The sequence below is a fragment of the Halichoerus grypus genome, chromosome 7 (genome assembly GCF_964656455.1).
Source record: "Halichoerus grypus chromosome 7, mHalGry1.hap1.1, whole genome shotgun sequence".
In the NCBI taxonomy this organism is placed as follows: Eukaryota; Metazoa; Chordata; class Mammalia; order Carnivora; family Phocidae; genus Halichoerus; species Halichoerus grypus.
In genome coordinates this window covers 131175831-131187956 of record NC_135718.1, presented here as the reverse complement: position 1 = coordinate 131187956, position 12126 = coordinate 131175831, and the positions used below count along the sequence as shown (strand labels likewise).

Genomic DNA, 12126 nt, shown 5'->3' with positions numbered 1-12126 from the left:
GCACCTTCTTAATTATTTTACTTCGCAGTGATCTTGAGCGGACTTTTATTTTCTCTAGGATACAAGGCAGGTCTATGTGTTTATGTTTCTGATGTATTAGAAATATTAAAGGCAGGGCGCCTGGGTGGCTCAGTCGTTAAGCGTCTGCCTTCGGCTCAGGTCATGATCCCAGGGTGGGATCGAGCCCCACATCAGGCTCCCAGCTGTGCAGGAAGCCTGCTGCTCCCTCTGCCTCTGCTTGTGTTCCCTCTCTGGCTGTGTGTGTGTGTGTCTCTCTCTGTCAAATAAATAAATAAAATCTTAAAAAAAAAAAAAAGAAGGAAAAAATATTAGAGGCAAAAAATATGAGGAGATAGTTGTTCACTTATTTTCATTTTGTTTTAGATAAATTTTTAGAGATACTGTAATCTATATAATTGCACTCCAGTTTCCTTTAATAATTGTGTTCTAGGTGGTTTTTGCATCTATATTTGGTACTGTCCATTTATTTGCCTACTTTCGCACCATTCACACATTATGTAATTTACTTTAGTATTTTTATACTCTGCCTCTGACAACGGAGAATTGTTTTTTTATTAATGTTCTTCTGAGGGGCGCCTGAGTGGCTCAGTCAGTTAAGTGTCTGTCTTTGGTTCAGGTCATGATCTCGGGGTCCTGGGATCGAGCCCCACGTCGGGCTCCCTGCTCAGGGGGGAGTCTGCGTCTCCCTCTCCCTCTGCCTGCCACTCCCCCTGCTTGTGTTCTCTCTCTCTCTCTGTCAAATAAATAAATAAGATCTTTTAAAAAAAAATTAAATGTTCTTGTGAACCAGGGCTTATCCACAGGTGAGAAATTTTCAGCCCATGCTGAGGTACCTTCTTTTTTTCCTTTGGATCTTTGAAGCAGTATTTTCCAAAAGTCGATACAATTGTGCTTATTCATTAGCATCCCTGTAAAGTTAGGGAAATAATGGAAGCAGTTTCACGCCTCAGCATCTGTTTGAGTATTTCATCTACAAAAGAGGTGTTCTTCAGTGTTCTTCCCTGTCAGAGACACCGGGGATCTGTGTTCACTTAGATTTTGATCTAAGACTTTTAAAACTTTCTCCTCCTTCCCTTTCTAGTGAGGACTCCGAAGAAAAAGATGTGAAAACCAAGAAGGATGATTCTCACTCAGCAGGTAATGAACAGTTTTTAATGTACTAGGTGATTGATTTATATCTTTATTCATTGGACATTTTCATGTAAGTGGTTTTATAATAATGCCAGGCACTGTTGTAAATACTGGCATTACACAGAGGCCTCCATCTTTGAAGAGCTCCTGGCTGGTGGCTTACTACAGTCGCCTGTGAGGAGACTCTCCTGTCCCACCCCAGGATTTCTGATTCAGTCGGTTTCAGTGGGACACTGGGGCTTTGTTTTTTAAAAATATTTACAGATTATTCTCCTACATAATTAACATTGAAAACCATTTACATGAACAAATAACAGACATCAAACTAAATTGATTTAAAAGAGCATATATAGGGGCGCCTGGGTGGCTCAGTCGTTAGGCGTCTGCCTTCGGCTCAGGTCATGATCCCAGGGTCCTGGGATCGAGCCCCGCATCGGGCTCCCTGCTCCGCAGGAAGCCTGCTTCTCCCTCTCCCACTCCCCCTGCTTGTGTTCCCTCTCTCGCTCTCTCTCTCTCTGTCAAATAAATAATCTTTAAAAAATAAAAAAATAAAAAAAATAAAAGAGCATATATAGGGGCGCCTGGGTGGCTCAGTCGTTAGGCGTCTGCCTTCGGCTCAGGTCATGATCTCAGGGTCCTGGGATCGAGCCCCGCATCAGGCTCCCTGCTCGGCGGGGGGCCTGCTTCTCCCTCTCCCACTCCCCCTGCTTGTGTTCCCTCTCTCGCTGTGTCTCTCTCGGTCAAATAAATAAAATATTTTTTAAAAAAATAAAAATAAAAGAGCATATATAATACTAAGTGACATAAAGCTCTAAAAGGGGGGGGCGGTGATGAACTCTGGGGTAAAGAGCAAGCAAAGGACAGTCTCACCCTTACCTGTTTCACTGACAAGTAGTCCTTTGAAACAGTAGCCGCAGAGAAAGCTTTCTTGGTAAGAATTTTAACTCAAAAGAATTAATAGAGACTCCATGGCAAAATGTTAAATCCTGATTACTTGTTGGTATTTATATTTCTGAATTTAACTCTTCTCAGTATTGAGGGTTTATTCCGTGTTGCTCCCAACCACTTTAGTTTTGACCTACACTCCCCTGCTTTTGCCTTTCTGGATCTCCCTTTAAATGAGATTGCTGTTAGCTAATATGTGGAGGGTAGACAAAGTTCCACTGAATTCACTCCACTGAGCTGTTTGCTTTCATTCCTTTTCTAGCCTGTTATCTGACTGCCTAAGTTGAAACGAAATAGGTTTTGTAACTTAGAATAATATCATTGGAAGACAGTCTTCCCCTCTTCTATTTAAAAATATTTTTCTAGGGGCACCTGGGTGGCTCAGTTCCGTAAGCTTTCAACTTAGGTCATGATCTCAGGGTCTTGAGATCAGGAACCCCGAGTCTGTGTGGAGCCTGCTTTAGATTGCCTCTCTGCCCTTCCTCGCCTCCCCCCCAACCCTCCATCCACCCCACCCCATCCCCGCTTGTGTTCTCTCTCTCTTAAAAAAAAATTCTAACTTTAGTTTCTAAAAACTGTGAACATAGATTGAAATGTAATTGATAATTTTAGGGCGATGCAGTGATACAAGTTTAAAATACATTACAGGAAGCATGTATTCACACCTAAATTCAGCTTTATGACTACTTAAAACTACATGCCCAAGCTATTTTCTATGCAGTAATGAGGACATAATCTTTTTCAAGTTCATTCTTTGAATTTTAGCTCCTCTTTTGTATATTTTGTAGGAATTTTTAAGGATAGGATGTACCCCGTTTGAATGAAATAAAGCTGCAGGTTCTATCTCATACTGGCTTTTCAGCCGTCAGATAAATGCACACAGCTCTTTGATCGCTGCATTGTAACTTTGATCTTACAGAGGACAGCGAAGATGAAAAAGAAGATCATAAAAACGTGCGCCAGCAGCGGCAGGCAGCCTCTAAGGCAGCTTCTAAACAGAGAGAGATGCTCATGGAAGATGTGGGCAGTGAAGAAGAGCAAGAGGAGGAGGATGAGGCACCATTCCAGGAGAGTACGTGAGGCTGACTTGTTACTGGGGTCGCGATTGTAGTTTGTGACCCTGATTACTTCTGCGTTCTTGTGGCTGCTAAATGTTACAGCCAGTCCCTTAAATTAGATATTTGCTGTTAGAAGAGATGGCTGTTTGATACTGGTTATTTTAGATTCTCTCGATTATGATGTCCATCATTTGAACTCAAATACTAAACAAACAGTTGTTAAAGAAACAGTTACATGGTGGGTGTTGTGATTAGGATTTGTATTTTGACCCGGGAGCCAAAGGTGTAGACCTCCTCCCCCAACAAAAAAAAAGTGTTAGTAGCAGGATTTAGATGTTTCACACGTTACTCAGATTAATAAACTATATGTATTTCTGCTTTGTATTTAGCTTTCTCGTTTCATTTATTCATAGTTGGACCAAACACACTAAATTGGTTCTGTTTCATTTCCCTGGTCTCCCCAGTACTATAGGGGAACGATGGAACTACCGAAAGTTACCGATGAAAAAAAAAAGTTATGCGATGGCTTCAGTTTTTATTCAGATTAAGTTTTATCTCTTCCTGTTTTCAACTGACTGTTTAAACAAGTCAGTGGTGCAGCCCTCGTGTGTGTGTGTGTGTGTGTGTGTGTGTGTGCGTGTGCATGCTCACGTGTGCTAAACCCACCCTACACGTGGGGCTGGTGATGACTCCAGCCAGATTGGCGGCACAGCTGCCACCAGAATCCAAGAGTGTTTGACTCCCAGATCCCATCCTCCCGTCATGCTTAGCGCTGTCTCCCTTCGTTCCCTTGGAAGGATGTATACGTTAAGTTGGACGCTGAAATTCTTCTTTCCTCTCAGAAGATTCCGGCAGCGATGAAGACTTCCTAATGGAAGACGATGATGATAGTGACTATGGCAGTTCAAAAAAGAAAAACAAAAAGATGGTTAAGAAGTCCAAACCTGAGAGAAAAGAAAAGAAAATGCCCAAGCCCAGGCTAAAGGCCACAGGTGAGTTGTCTACACGTAAAATTAAATGGCTGCTTTGAAAAATTTCAAGAACCAATAAACTTTCTCTACAGAAATTCTTCATTAGGGCTCGGCATTGGCCACATACCTCACGAGAATAAGAGAGTTCTGCGAGGATCCGGTCTTCCATGCCGGGAAGCATCACTTATTTATTCATAAGGACTGTGGCCCCTGCAGGAGTCTGGGGCGCAGCCCGGTCCCTCGGCCGCCGCCGCCTCCCGCAAGTGTGCAGCGACCCGTGGGCCGGCGCCGCGGACAAACATCGCAGCAGTGGAGCTGTGCGTGCGCTCTTTCCCGCCCGTATCACAACCCCAGCAGCTAGGAAAGACGTGAAATTGTGAAAATGCACACCTGTAATCATAGATTTCAGTCCTGCGGTCTGATGCTTACACCATCCTTTGTGCTCGCAGAAGAAAACCACACTTGCAACATGGGTTCATTTTCTCGGCGCCATTGTGGTTGCTGCCAGATAGTCTCCTAGTCACAGCCCGTTTGTCGTGAAATCAGAAAGCTAGATTTGCTTTGGTTTTTTTCTGACAGCTAGAACTGGTGATTTGTACATTTTTTTTTACTCATCACTTCTTACTGCTAGGAATCATGGAATTGTCAAAAGTTCCTTGATGACGGCACCTGGCTGGCTCAGTGGTAGAGCATGTGACTCTTGATCTCGGTCATGAGTTCGAGCCCCACGTTGGGCGTAGAGTTTAGTTAAAAAAATAAATGACACATCCTTAGAAAAAAAAAATTTTTTTTTTAAGATTTTATTTATTTATTTGACAGAGAGAGACACAGCGAGAGAGGGAGCACAAGCAGGGGGAGTGGGGGAGTGGGAGAGGGAGAAGCAGGCTTCCCGCTGAGCAGGGAGCCTGATGCGGGGCTCGATCCCAGGACCCTGGGACCGTGACCTGAGCTGAAGGCAGACGCTTAACGACTGAGCCACCCAGGTGCCCCAGAAAAAAAAATTTTTTTTTAAAGATTTTATTTATTTATTTGACAGAGAGACAGAGAGGGAACACAAGCAGGGGGAGTGGGAGAGGGAGAAGCAGGCTTCCCGCTGAGCAGGGAGCCCGATGCAGGGCTCGATCCCACGACCCTGGGATCATGACCTGAGCCGAAGGCAGACGCTTAACGACCGAGCCACCCAGGCGCCCCCCAGAAAAAAATTTTTAAAAAATTCGGTGACTTCTGTTTCTACTCACGTTGTATCCATTCTTTTTGACCTGCTTTTTAAATGTGACTTTTATCATAAACAACTTGTGTTCACAAACCACTAAGGATAGATAGTATGCAGTTTCTGTAGCATCCTGTTTCTTTATTATAAACATTACTGCTAACGCAGCACCATAGTGTTGGCAAGAGTGATTGGGAACCAGTGCCCATCTTGATTTTTAGCCAGTTGGGGTGTAGTCCTTATAGATTTAATAAAGTTTTGTTTTATAGCCGATTTTTATTTAAAGATCTTCTCTTCTCTTCCCTTCCCTACATTGGTATTTTTCTTCTTCCAGTGACGCCAAGCCCTGTGAAAGGCAAAGGGAAGGTGGGTCGCCCCACAGCTTCAAAGGCATCAAAGGAAAAGACTCCTTCTCCCAAAGAAGAAGATGAGGAACCAGAAAGCCCTCCAGAAAAGAAGCCCTCTGCAAGTCCTCCACCTGAGAAATCGGGGGACGAAGGGTCTGAAGATGAAGCCCAGTCTGGGGAGGATTAAAAAAGTGATGATGGTTTGGGGAGAGATTTTATTAAAAAAAGAAAAAAAAAAGAAAAAAGAAAAAGGGGGAAAAAAAAGAAAACCTACTTAAGATAGAACATGGTTTTGGCTATGGCTTGACTCATGGGCTTTCAATGCTTTTTTTCCTTTTCTTGAAAATAACATTCGCTCTCTCTTTTTTTTTTTTAAGAAAACCATTGTAAGTTTAATTTACCTTTTTGTCTATTGGTCCTCTCTTTGCCATCACCCCTCTTTCCCACCCCTTCCCAATGAAAGCCATGTCAAAGTAATCACTGGATTGACTGCTTCACCTTTTTATTTTTAATGGAAGGAATACCACAGTTGTAAAGCAATAAGATTTGAGATGAACACTATGGAAATTTTGCTTTTTGCTAAATGATAGCAAGTTGAACCGTAATCAAAAAAACGTAGAAGGGTTTTAGTTAAAAATGATTGCTTCTTTCTCTACCTGGACTTAAAAAAATCAGTTGTCATCTAATACAAGTTTATATGTGTATATACATAAGTATAGATGTCTAAAAAAATCATGATGTTAAACTTCCACTGATGGGGCAGGTAGGACATAAAGATGAATTCTGAATTGTTACTACAAGTATTCATATTTTTTACCTTGGGGGCAAGGCAGGGAATGGTGTTACCTGACCTTGTTTGAGGGTGTGGTTTTTTTTTTGTTTCTTTGTTTCTTTGTTGTTGTTTTTTTTTAATTTCATCACTTGTTATCTCAAAGAGACCCGGAGCCAGTGATCCTTTTATCCTGCTACAGTCTTTCAGGAACTTTAAAAGAACAACAAAAAGAAAAGAGGCAAGGGCCGCCAAAACTTAAATCACTCTTGATTTCCTATTTCATTCTCTAATGGTTCATGTTTTTAAATATATATGTATCTATTCTGTTTCTTGGATAAAATTTTACCAAGGATCAAAAAAGAAAAAAAGAACCTTAGAATTTAAATGGCAAGATCTATACACCAGAGTGGATTTCTTCTTAACTGACAATGTTTAGGTTTTAAGCAAATAAAGTACCAATTAATGTGAAACTCAATCACAAAGACTTGAGATTTTTCCTTTATGAAAATAGAAAATTGAAATTCTTTTATGCCAAAAATGTGCATTCAGATCCCATGAACCATGCTCTGTTTTTATTTGGGGATAGAACATTTGTCTTTTCACATACCTATCTTCGCATTTCTTTGTAGACACATGAAGTGCATCTCTCGGCTTCCTGCTCCTGCCCAGGGTACCACTGCATACCGCATCCCCAGAGCCTGCAAGTTGTGCTCTAAGACATGATTGCTCCCGGCTCTCTTCTTCACTTCACATTCTGTGCTTGACTGGGAGTATGGTAAATGCTGCTCCCACACCGTTCAGTTTGCTTTTGTCTTTCTCCCGGTGCCCCTGCTTACTGCTCACATTGCTTAAAGCCGAAGTTTCAGGGGCTCAGGGCTAGGGAGACCATGTGGTTAGGAGCCCATATGCCACCGAGAACAGACTTTCCATGCCTTATGAAAGTAGGAGATCGTTCTGTAGGTTTGATCCTCCACATCCTGATACCATGAGCTCATGGGAGCAAGGGTTAGGGGTCTTAGTGTGCTAGTAAGTTGAAAAAAAAAAAATAGTGAAATTTAACCTCTGCCTTTATGTAGGTGTGCTGCTTCAGTATCTTACGCAGTTTTCTTTCTGTCTTTTAAGTTAGCGCATGTTTTTCTCTCAGACAACATGGCTTTCTTGCAGATGTTCCTAGGACAAAAGGTTATTTAAGGAATGTTTTTACTCTGATTTTTAAGACACTTTAAAGACTATCCTTACTCTGTGACTTTTTAAAATAACACCCAGTGGCAGAGTCATTTCACTGTTGTGCGCGGCGCGTGTTAGAGAATGAATTTGGAGATTTTAGTACTTGGCCAAAAATGCAAAACTTGAACGTAAGTTGCAGTTGGGTTATTACCTTTCGTGATGGTTAACTTTAGAGTGGTGAACTTTGTAAGAGGGTGATAAAGATTATTCTGTTTGCTTTAGTGGGTTTGTTAGGGTATCCAATTTTAACAAGAAGGTTCGTGTTCATCTAGTAAAAGACTTCTCAGTGTTTCCACCATGCACTTCTGTTTTTAGGGGTTTATAAGTCCTACATTCCTAGTAACATTTGGACTTTTCTTAGATTATGTTTCGTGAAGATGGGGGGGGTCTTTTAAAACTTTAGCCTCAGTATTTTATGTAACACGGTCTCTTTAGTATATTAATCTGCACTAACATCTCTGTGATAATACGCTCATTCTTTAGAGGTAATCCTGTCTTCTAGGTGACTTGTGTGCATTTGGTTGCGATCCCTTTTTTAAAAATTCATGAGATTGAAAAATGTCTTATATATTTCTAATGGACTAGACAAAAGGATCTGTGTCCCCAAATGAGACAGGCTCTGAAAGACCTTTGTTTTCTCCACTTTTTATTGATGATTTAAAACACTCTAGCCTTCCCCTCAAATCATGCATGCATATAGCAGGACAACTGTGGTGTCTCAACTGGAAATAGGTGCTCCATAGTCAGGCTTGGTAGCGACGTCAGGACCAGGCTACAAGCTAGAAGCTGACCGTGGCCTTTGGCACCACCCTTGACTCAATCCCATTTCTCCCCCTAGCGTGCCTGTGGCGAAGGGGCAAGAGTGTCGTTCATGGTCTTGTTTGCAGTGCTCAGGAAGTGAGACATTCACTCGGAAGGTGCTTGTTTGTGGTACCTGATTTCTCTTAGCTCTGTTAGGTTTACCTCTGGAACATGGATCTCGGCAGCTAATGCTGACTGACACTACATTCTGGTTCTTACGATGCTGTATTTCCAGACTTCCCTCCCCAACGTCCACAGCTAGAAATGGGTAGCTTGCATCTTCTTAAATCCGTAACTTCCTGCTGCTTTTAGCCCTCCCCACCTCAGATGGAGTCCCGGGAGCGGCCCACAGGGTACACGTTATTTTCAGTGACAGGAGGTTTGTCCTGCTTTCTGAAGCATCTCTCCCTTTCATAGCCCCACTCCCTGTGGAGTCCATGAAGGGAAATTAAGGGGTGTGCCCTCCCTTAGGGAGGTAACAGTGTTTCCTCTGGAAGAAGAATAGTTGATTTCCCAGGAAGGAGCTTGCATACTGTTTTTTTTTCCCCCCACAGTAACTGATTTGCCTCCATTTCAATCCTCAGTTCATACTTATCCTTGGCACTTGTTGAAAGAGCATTTTCTTTTAGGTAACGAATCAAGAGTGGAATTTGAGGTTACAATCCAGTAAAGGTTGACACTCGTGGATATGGTCAGCTAGACTGAACTAGATGCTTTTTTTTTTTCTTTAAACGTTTCTTCTTTTATCCATGAACATAAAAGTAACAAGTGGATTTTAGAGAACTGGTTGGGAGAAAGAGGTGCTTTTCTTTAAACCAGTTTAGGAGCTGCTTTGAGTAGTAGGAAGGCAAGGGCAGAATTTACCAGGAGCAACAGGGAAAGCTTTATAAAAGATCATGTGGCCATTGCTGCTGTTCCGAAGAGTGGGGGTTTGGATTTGACGAGTTCTTTCTGTTCCTGCGTCTCCCGTAGCTGCACTGTGAAGAAACTATCACCTTAGGAGTTTGGAAAGGACAAAACCTGGGCTCTGCTCTTTAATGGCATTCAGACAGATACTTAGGCAGAACAAGTAATAAACATTTCCTGCCGCGGGATAGGGAAAATATAACAAGCTGTTTGCTCTTGGGGTCAGAAAATTGTCTTTTCTCTGTGCATAGAGCTGGGTTTATTGGAAAAGGGACTTAGTTTGAATATTGGGACATCAAGCTATCTATAGCCAAGTTTCCATCTGCAACCCGTTTTCCCTTCGTCTTGGGATAAACTTGATACAAAATGACTCTTTGAATCCCAAATCCCTAAATTACACTTTTTTCCGAAGCCTAATTCACAAAATTCACAGTGGTGCTGACTGTGTATTAACCACTATTGGGAAAAGTCCCGTAAACCTGCCTGTTGCCGTGCCAATGGAGGGACTGAGCTGGTGACATCTGTCTGAGCATGCTTTGTCTGGCTGGTGGAATGCCACCATTGTGCATACACTTTGTACATCAGGGGTGAAGGGAGGGTTTTCTAGATTTATGGGGGGAGGGTAAAATTGGGATTTTTTTTTTTTTTGGTTGTTCCTTTTTCAATGGGGTGTAGGGGTATAGTACTCAGCTTATGCCCTAAATAACATGTATAAAACCCCCCGAAGTATTGTGTGGGTGTGTGTGTGAGTGTGTGTTTGTATATGTCTGGCAAGTAAACTTTCGTCTTCGGGAAATTAGTGACTTCTTTCTTTTCCTCCAGAAGTATTTGTTACAAGATTTGTAAATAAGAGCTCTAAGTAGAGTTTGTTTACCATGAACATGTTGCAACAAACCTTATACACCTAATTCCTGCAAGATTTAAGGAAAGACTTGAAGACTTGCCAGGTTAAGCAGCAGCCAAGTTCTCAGTAATTGTTTGCCTTGATTCATCTTTCAGACTTCGTTTTTGCCAGCTCTAAAACTCCCAGTCTTCCTTGATTTTAGTTCTTAATCTATGTTCTGAGCAGGAAGGATTATAGAGAGGAACCTGTTTAAATGTATTTAATTAGTCCATGGGCTGAGACGGGGGGCATCCCTTTCTTACTACTGCAGTGTTGCTAGATACATGATCAGACACCAGGCGGTTGAGCATCCTTGCCACACCACCGCGGTGCTGACTTCTGCAGCCCGTGGTACTAAGGAAGTTAAAGTTTGAATGTAACCACTTTATTTAAAAGATTTCTTTTTTAATTTAAATGAAATGAGGTTGAAGTGAACATGATTTTGTTGACCATGTTCGTGAATTATAGATGCAACATGCGTTGGTAGACTTGTGTGATGGTCTTTTGTGATACTTAATTTTTACATATCCCAGTCTCTGTATGTATCTGCATAGACAAAGAAAAAACAAACTCCTGCTTTCTTTTATTGAAGGGTCTCCAGGACTGCGTGTCTGCTCCTGAGCTCTGTTTTGAGTATGTGTATCCTTTGCTTGTATTTTGTATTAAAAAAAATAAGAAAAAGAACCCTTTATTGTTGAGCATGTTGGCATTGTCCCCTTTATTTTTTTTCTCTTTTTGGGACATATGAAGCAAGTTATTCTTTTTCTGTATCTTTTTTTCTTTTGTAAACTTTTTTTTTTGTTTTGTTTAAAAATGGCTTTATAAAAGGGCTTTTATAACCCAGATGTGTGCTCTGTGTACTTCTTATAACACTCTCAAGCAAACACACTGACATATAGTTGATCACCTTTGACCTGTCAGCTCCCAATCCAGCCTGACTTGGGGGGAACCTGCTTCCTGAATGAATTCTTTAGAAACTAACAGTGACTATCACTGTTGTTGGTGACAAGAAAGGCATGTCTTGTCTCAAAAGTCAAAAGGAGTAATTAATACTTAAAGAGTATGGAATGAAGAGGTGGTAGATTCCCTAACTTCTGATTATCAGGGGAGCACTGGCCTGGGTGCACGAGGATTCCTAGTTAGCATTTTCCTCATGTTCACATCCAAGGTTATGAAGTTGTAGAGGGCAAAATTGTTTCAACAATAATATATGGAGGAAGATAATATTTATACTCAAAAAACAGATATTTGCATTCAATTTCAGATACCCATATGAAGTACACTAACCTGCAATTTAGACCTAAATATTACTTAGATACATGGTATAAGATCCCTCGTTAGAATTGGGCTGATATTGTAGCTATTCTTTTCAACCTTTCCCCTTGTTCACATTCTTGCCTTGTCATCTAAATATTGTAATTAACATACCAATTCAGCTTGGCTTTGAAATTAAATGCTTTTGTGTGCTGTTACCGCTCAGTGACTAGATAACTTTATTTCGTGCTTAAGAGTTGTTTGTCCCAGGTCAAAGTTGACTTCGGAAGAACCAGCCACTTTTCCTCAATAATCTCTAGGTGTTTCGGGGCGCCTGGGTGGCTCAGTCGGTTAAGTGCTCAACTCTTGATAGCTGTTCAGGTCATGATCCCGGGGTCATGAGATCGAGCCCCGGGGAGGGCTCCTTGCTGGGCGTGGAGCCTGCTTTTTAAGATTCTCTTTCTCCCGCTCCCTCTGCCCCTCTGCCCTTTCCCCCTTCCCCCTCCGTCCCTCACGTGCTCCCACTCTATCTCAAAAAAAAAAAAAAAATCTCTAGGCGTTTTATGATTAACATACCAAATTTCTGTTTCAGTACAATGC

The 12126-nt window shown here is 41.7% G+C and overlaps 1 protein-coding gene across 2 annotated transcripts in view; it reads left to right on the top strand.

The window, feature by feature from the left end:
* The window catches only part of NUCKS1 (nuclear casein kinase and cyclin dependent kinase substrate 1), a 33777-nt gene extending 22662 nt beyond the window's left edge, over window positions 1-11115 (top strand). Inside the window, exons 4-7 of one of the 2 annotated variants that reach the window (XM_036077242.2) lie at window positions 1103-1158; window positions 3017-3169; window positions 4001-4147; window positions 5671-11115. In XM_036077242.2, coding sequence (XP_035933135.2) covers window positions 1103-1158; window positions 3017-3169; window positions 4001-4147; window positions 5671-5870 — 556 coding nt within the window. In that variant the 3' untranslated portion in view covers window positions 5871-11115. Of the gene's footprint in view, window positions 1-1102; window positions 1159-3016; window positions 3170-3997; window positions 4148-5670 lie in introns of both variants that reach the window. The other variant, XM_036077241.2, reaches the window with a different exon arrangement.
* Window positions 11116-12126: the final 1011 nt, after the last annotated feature.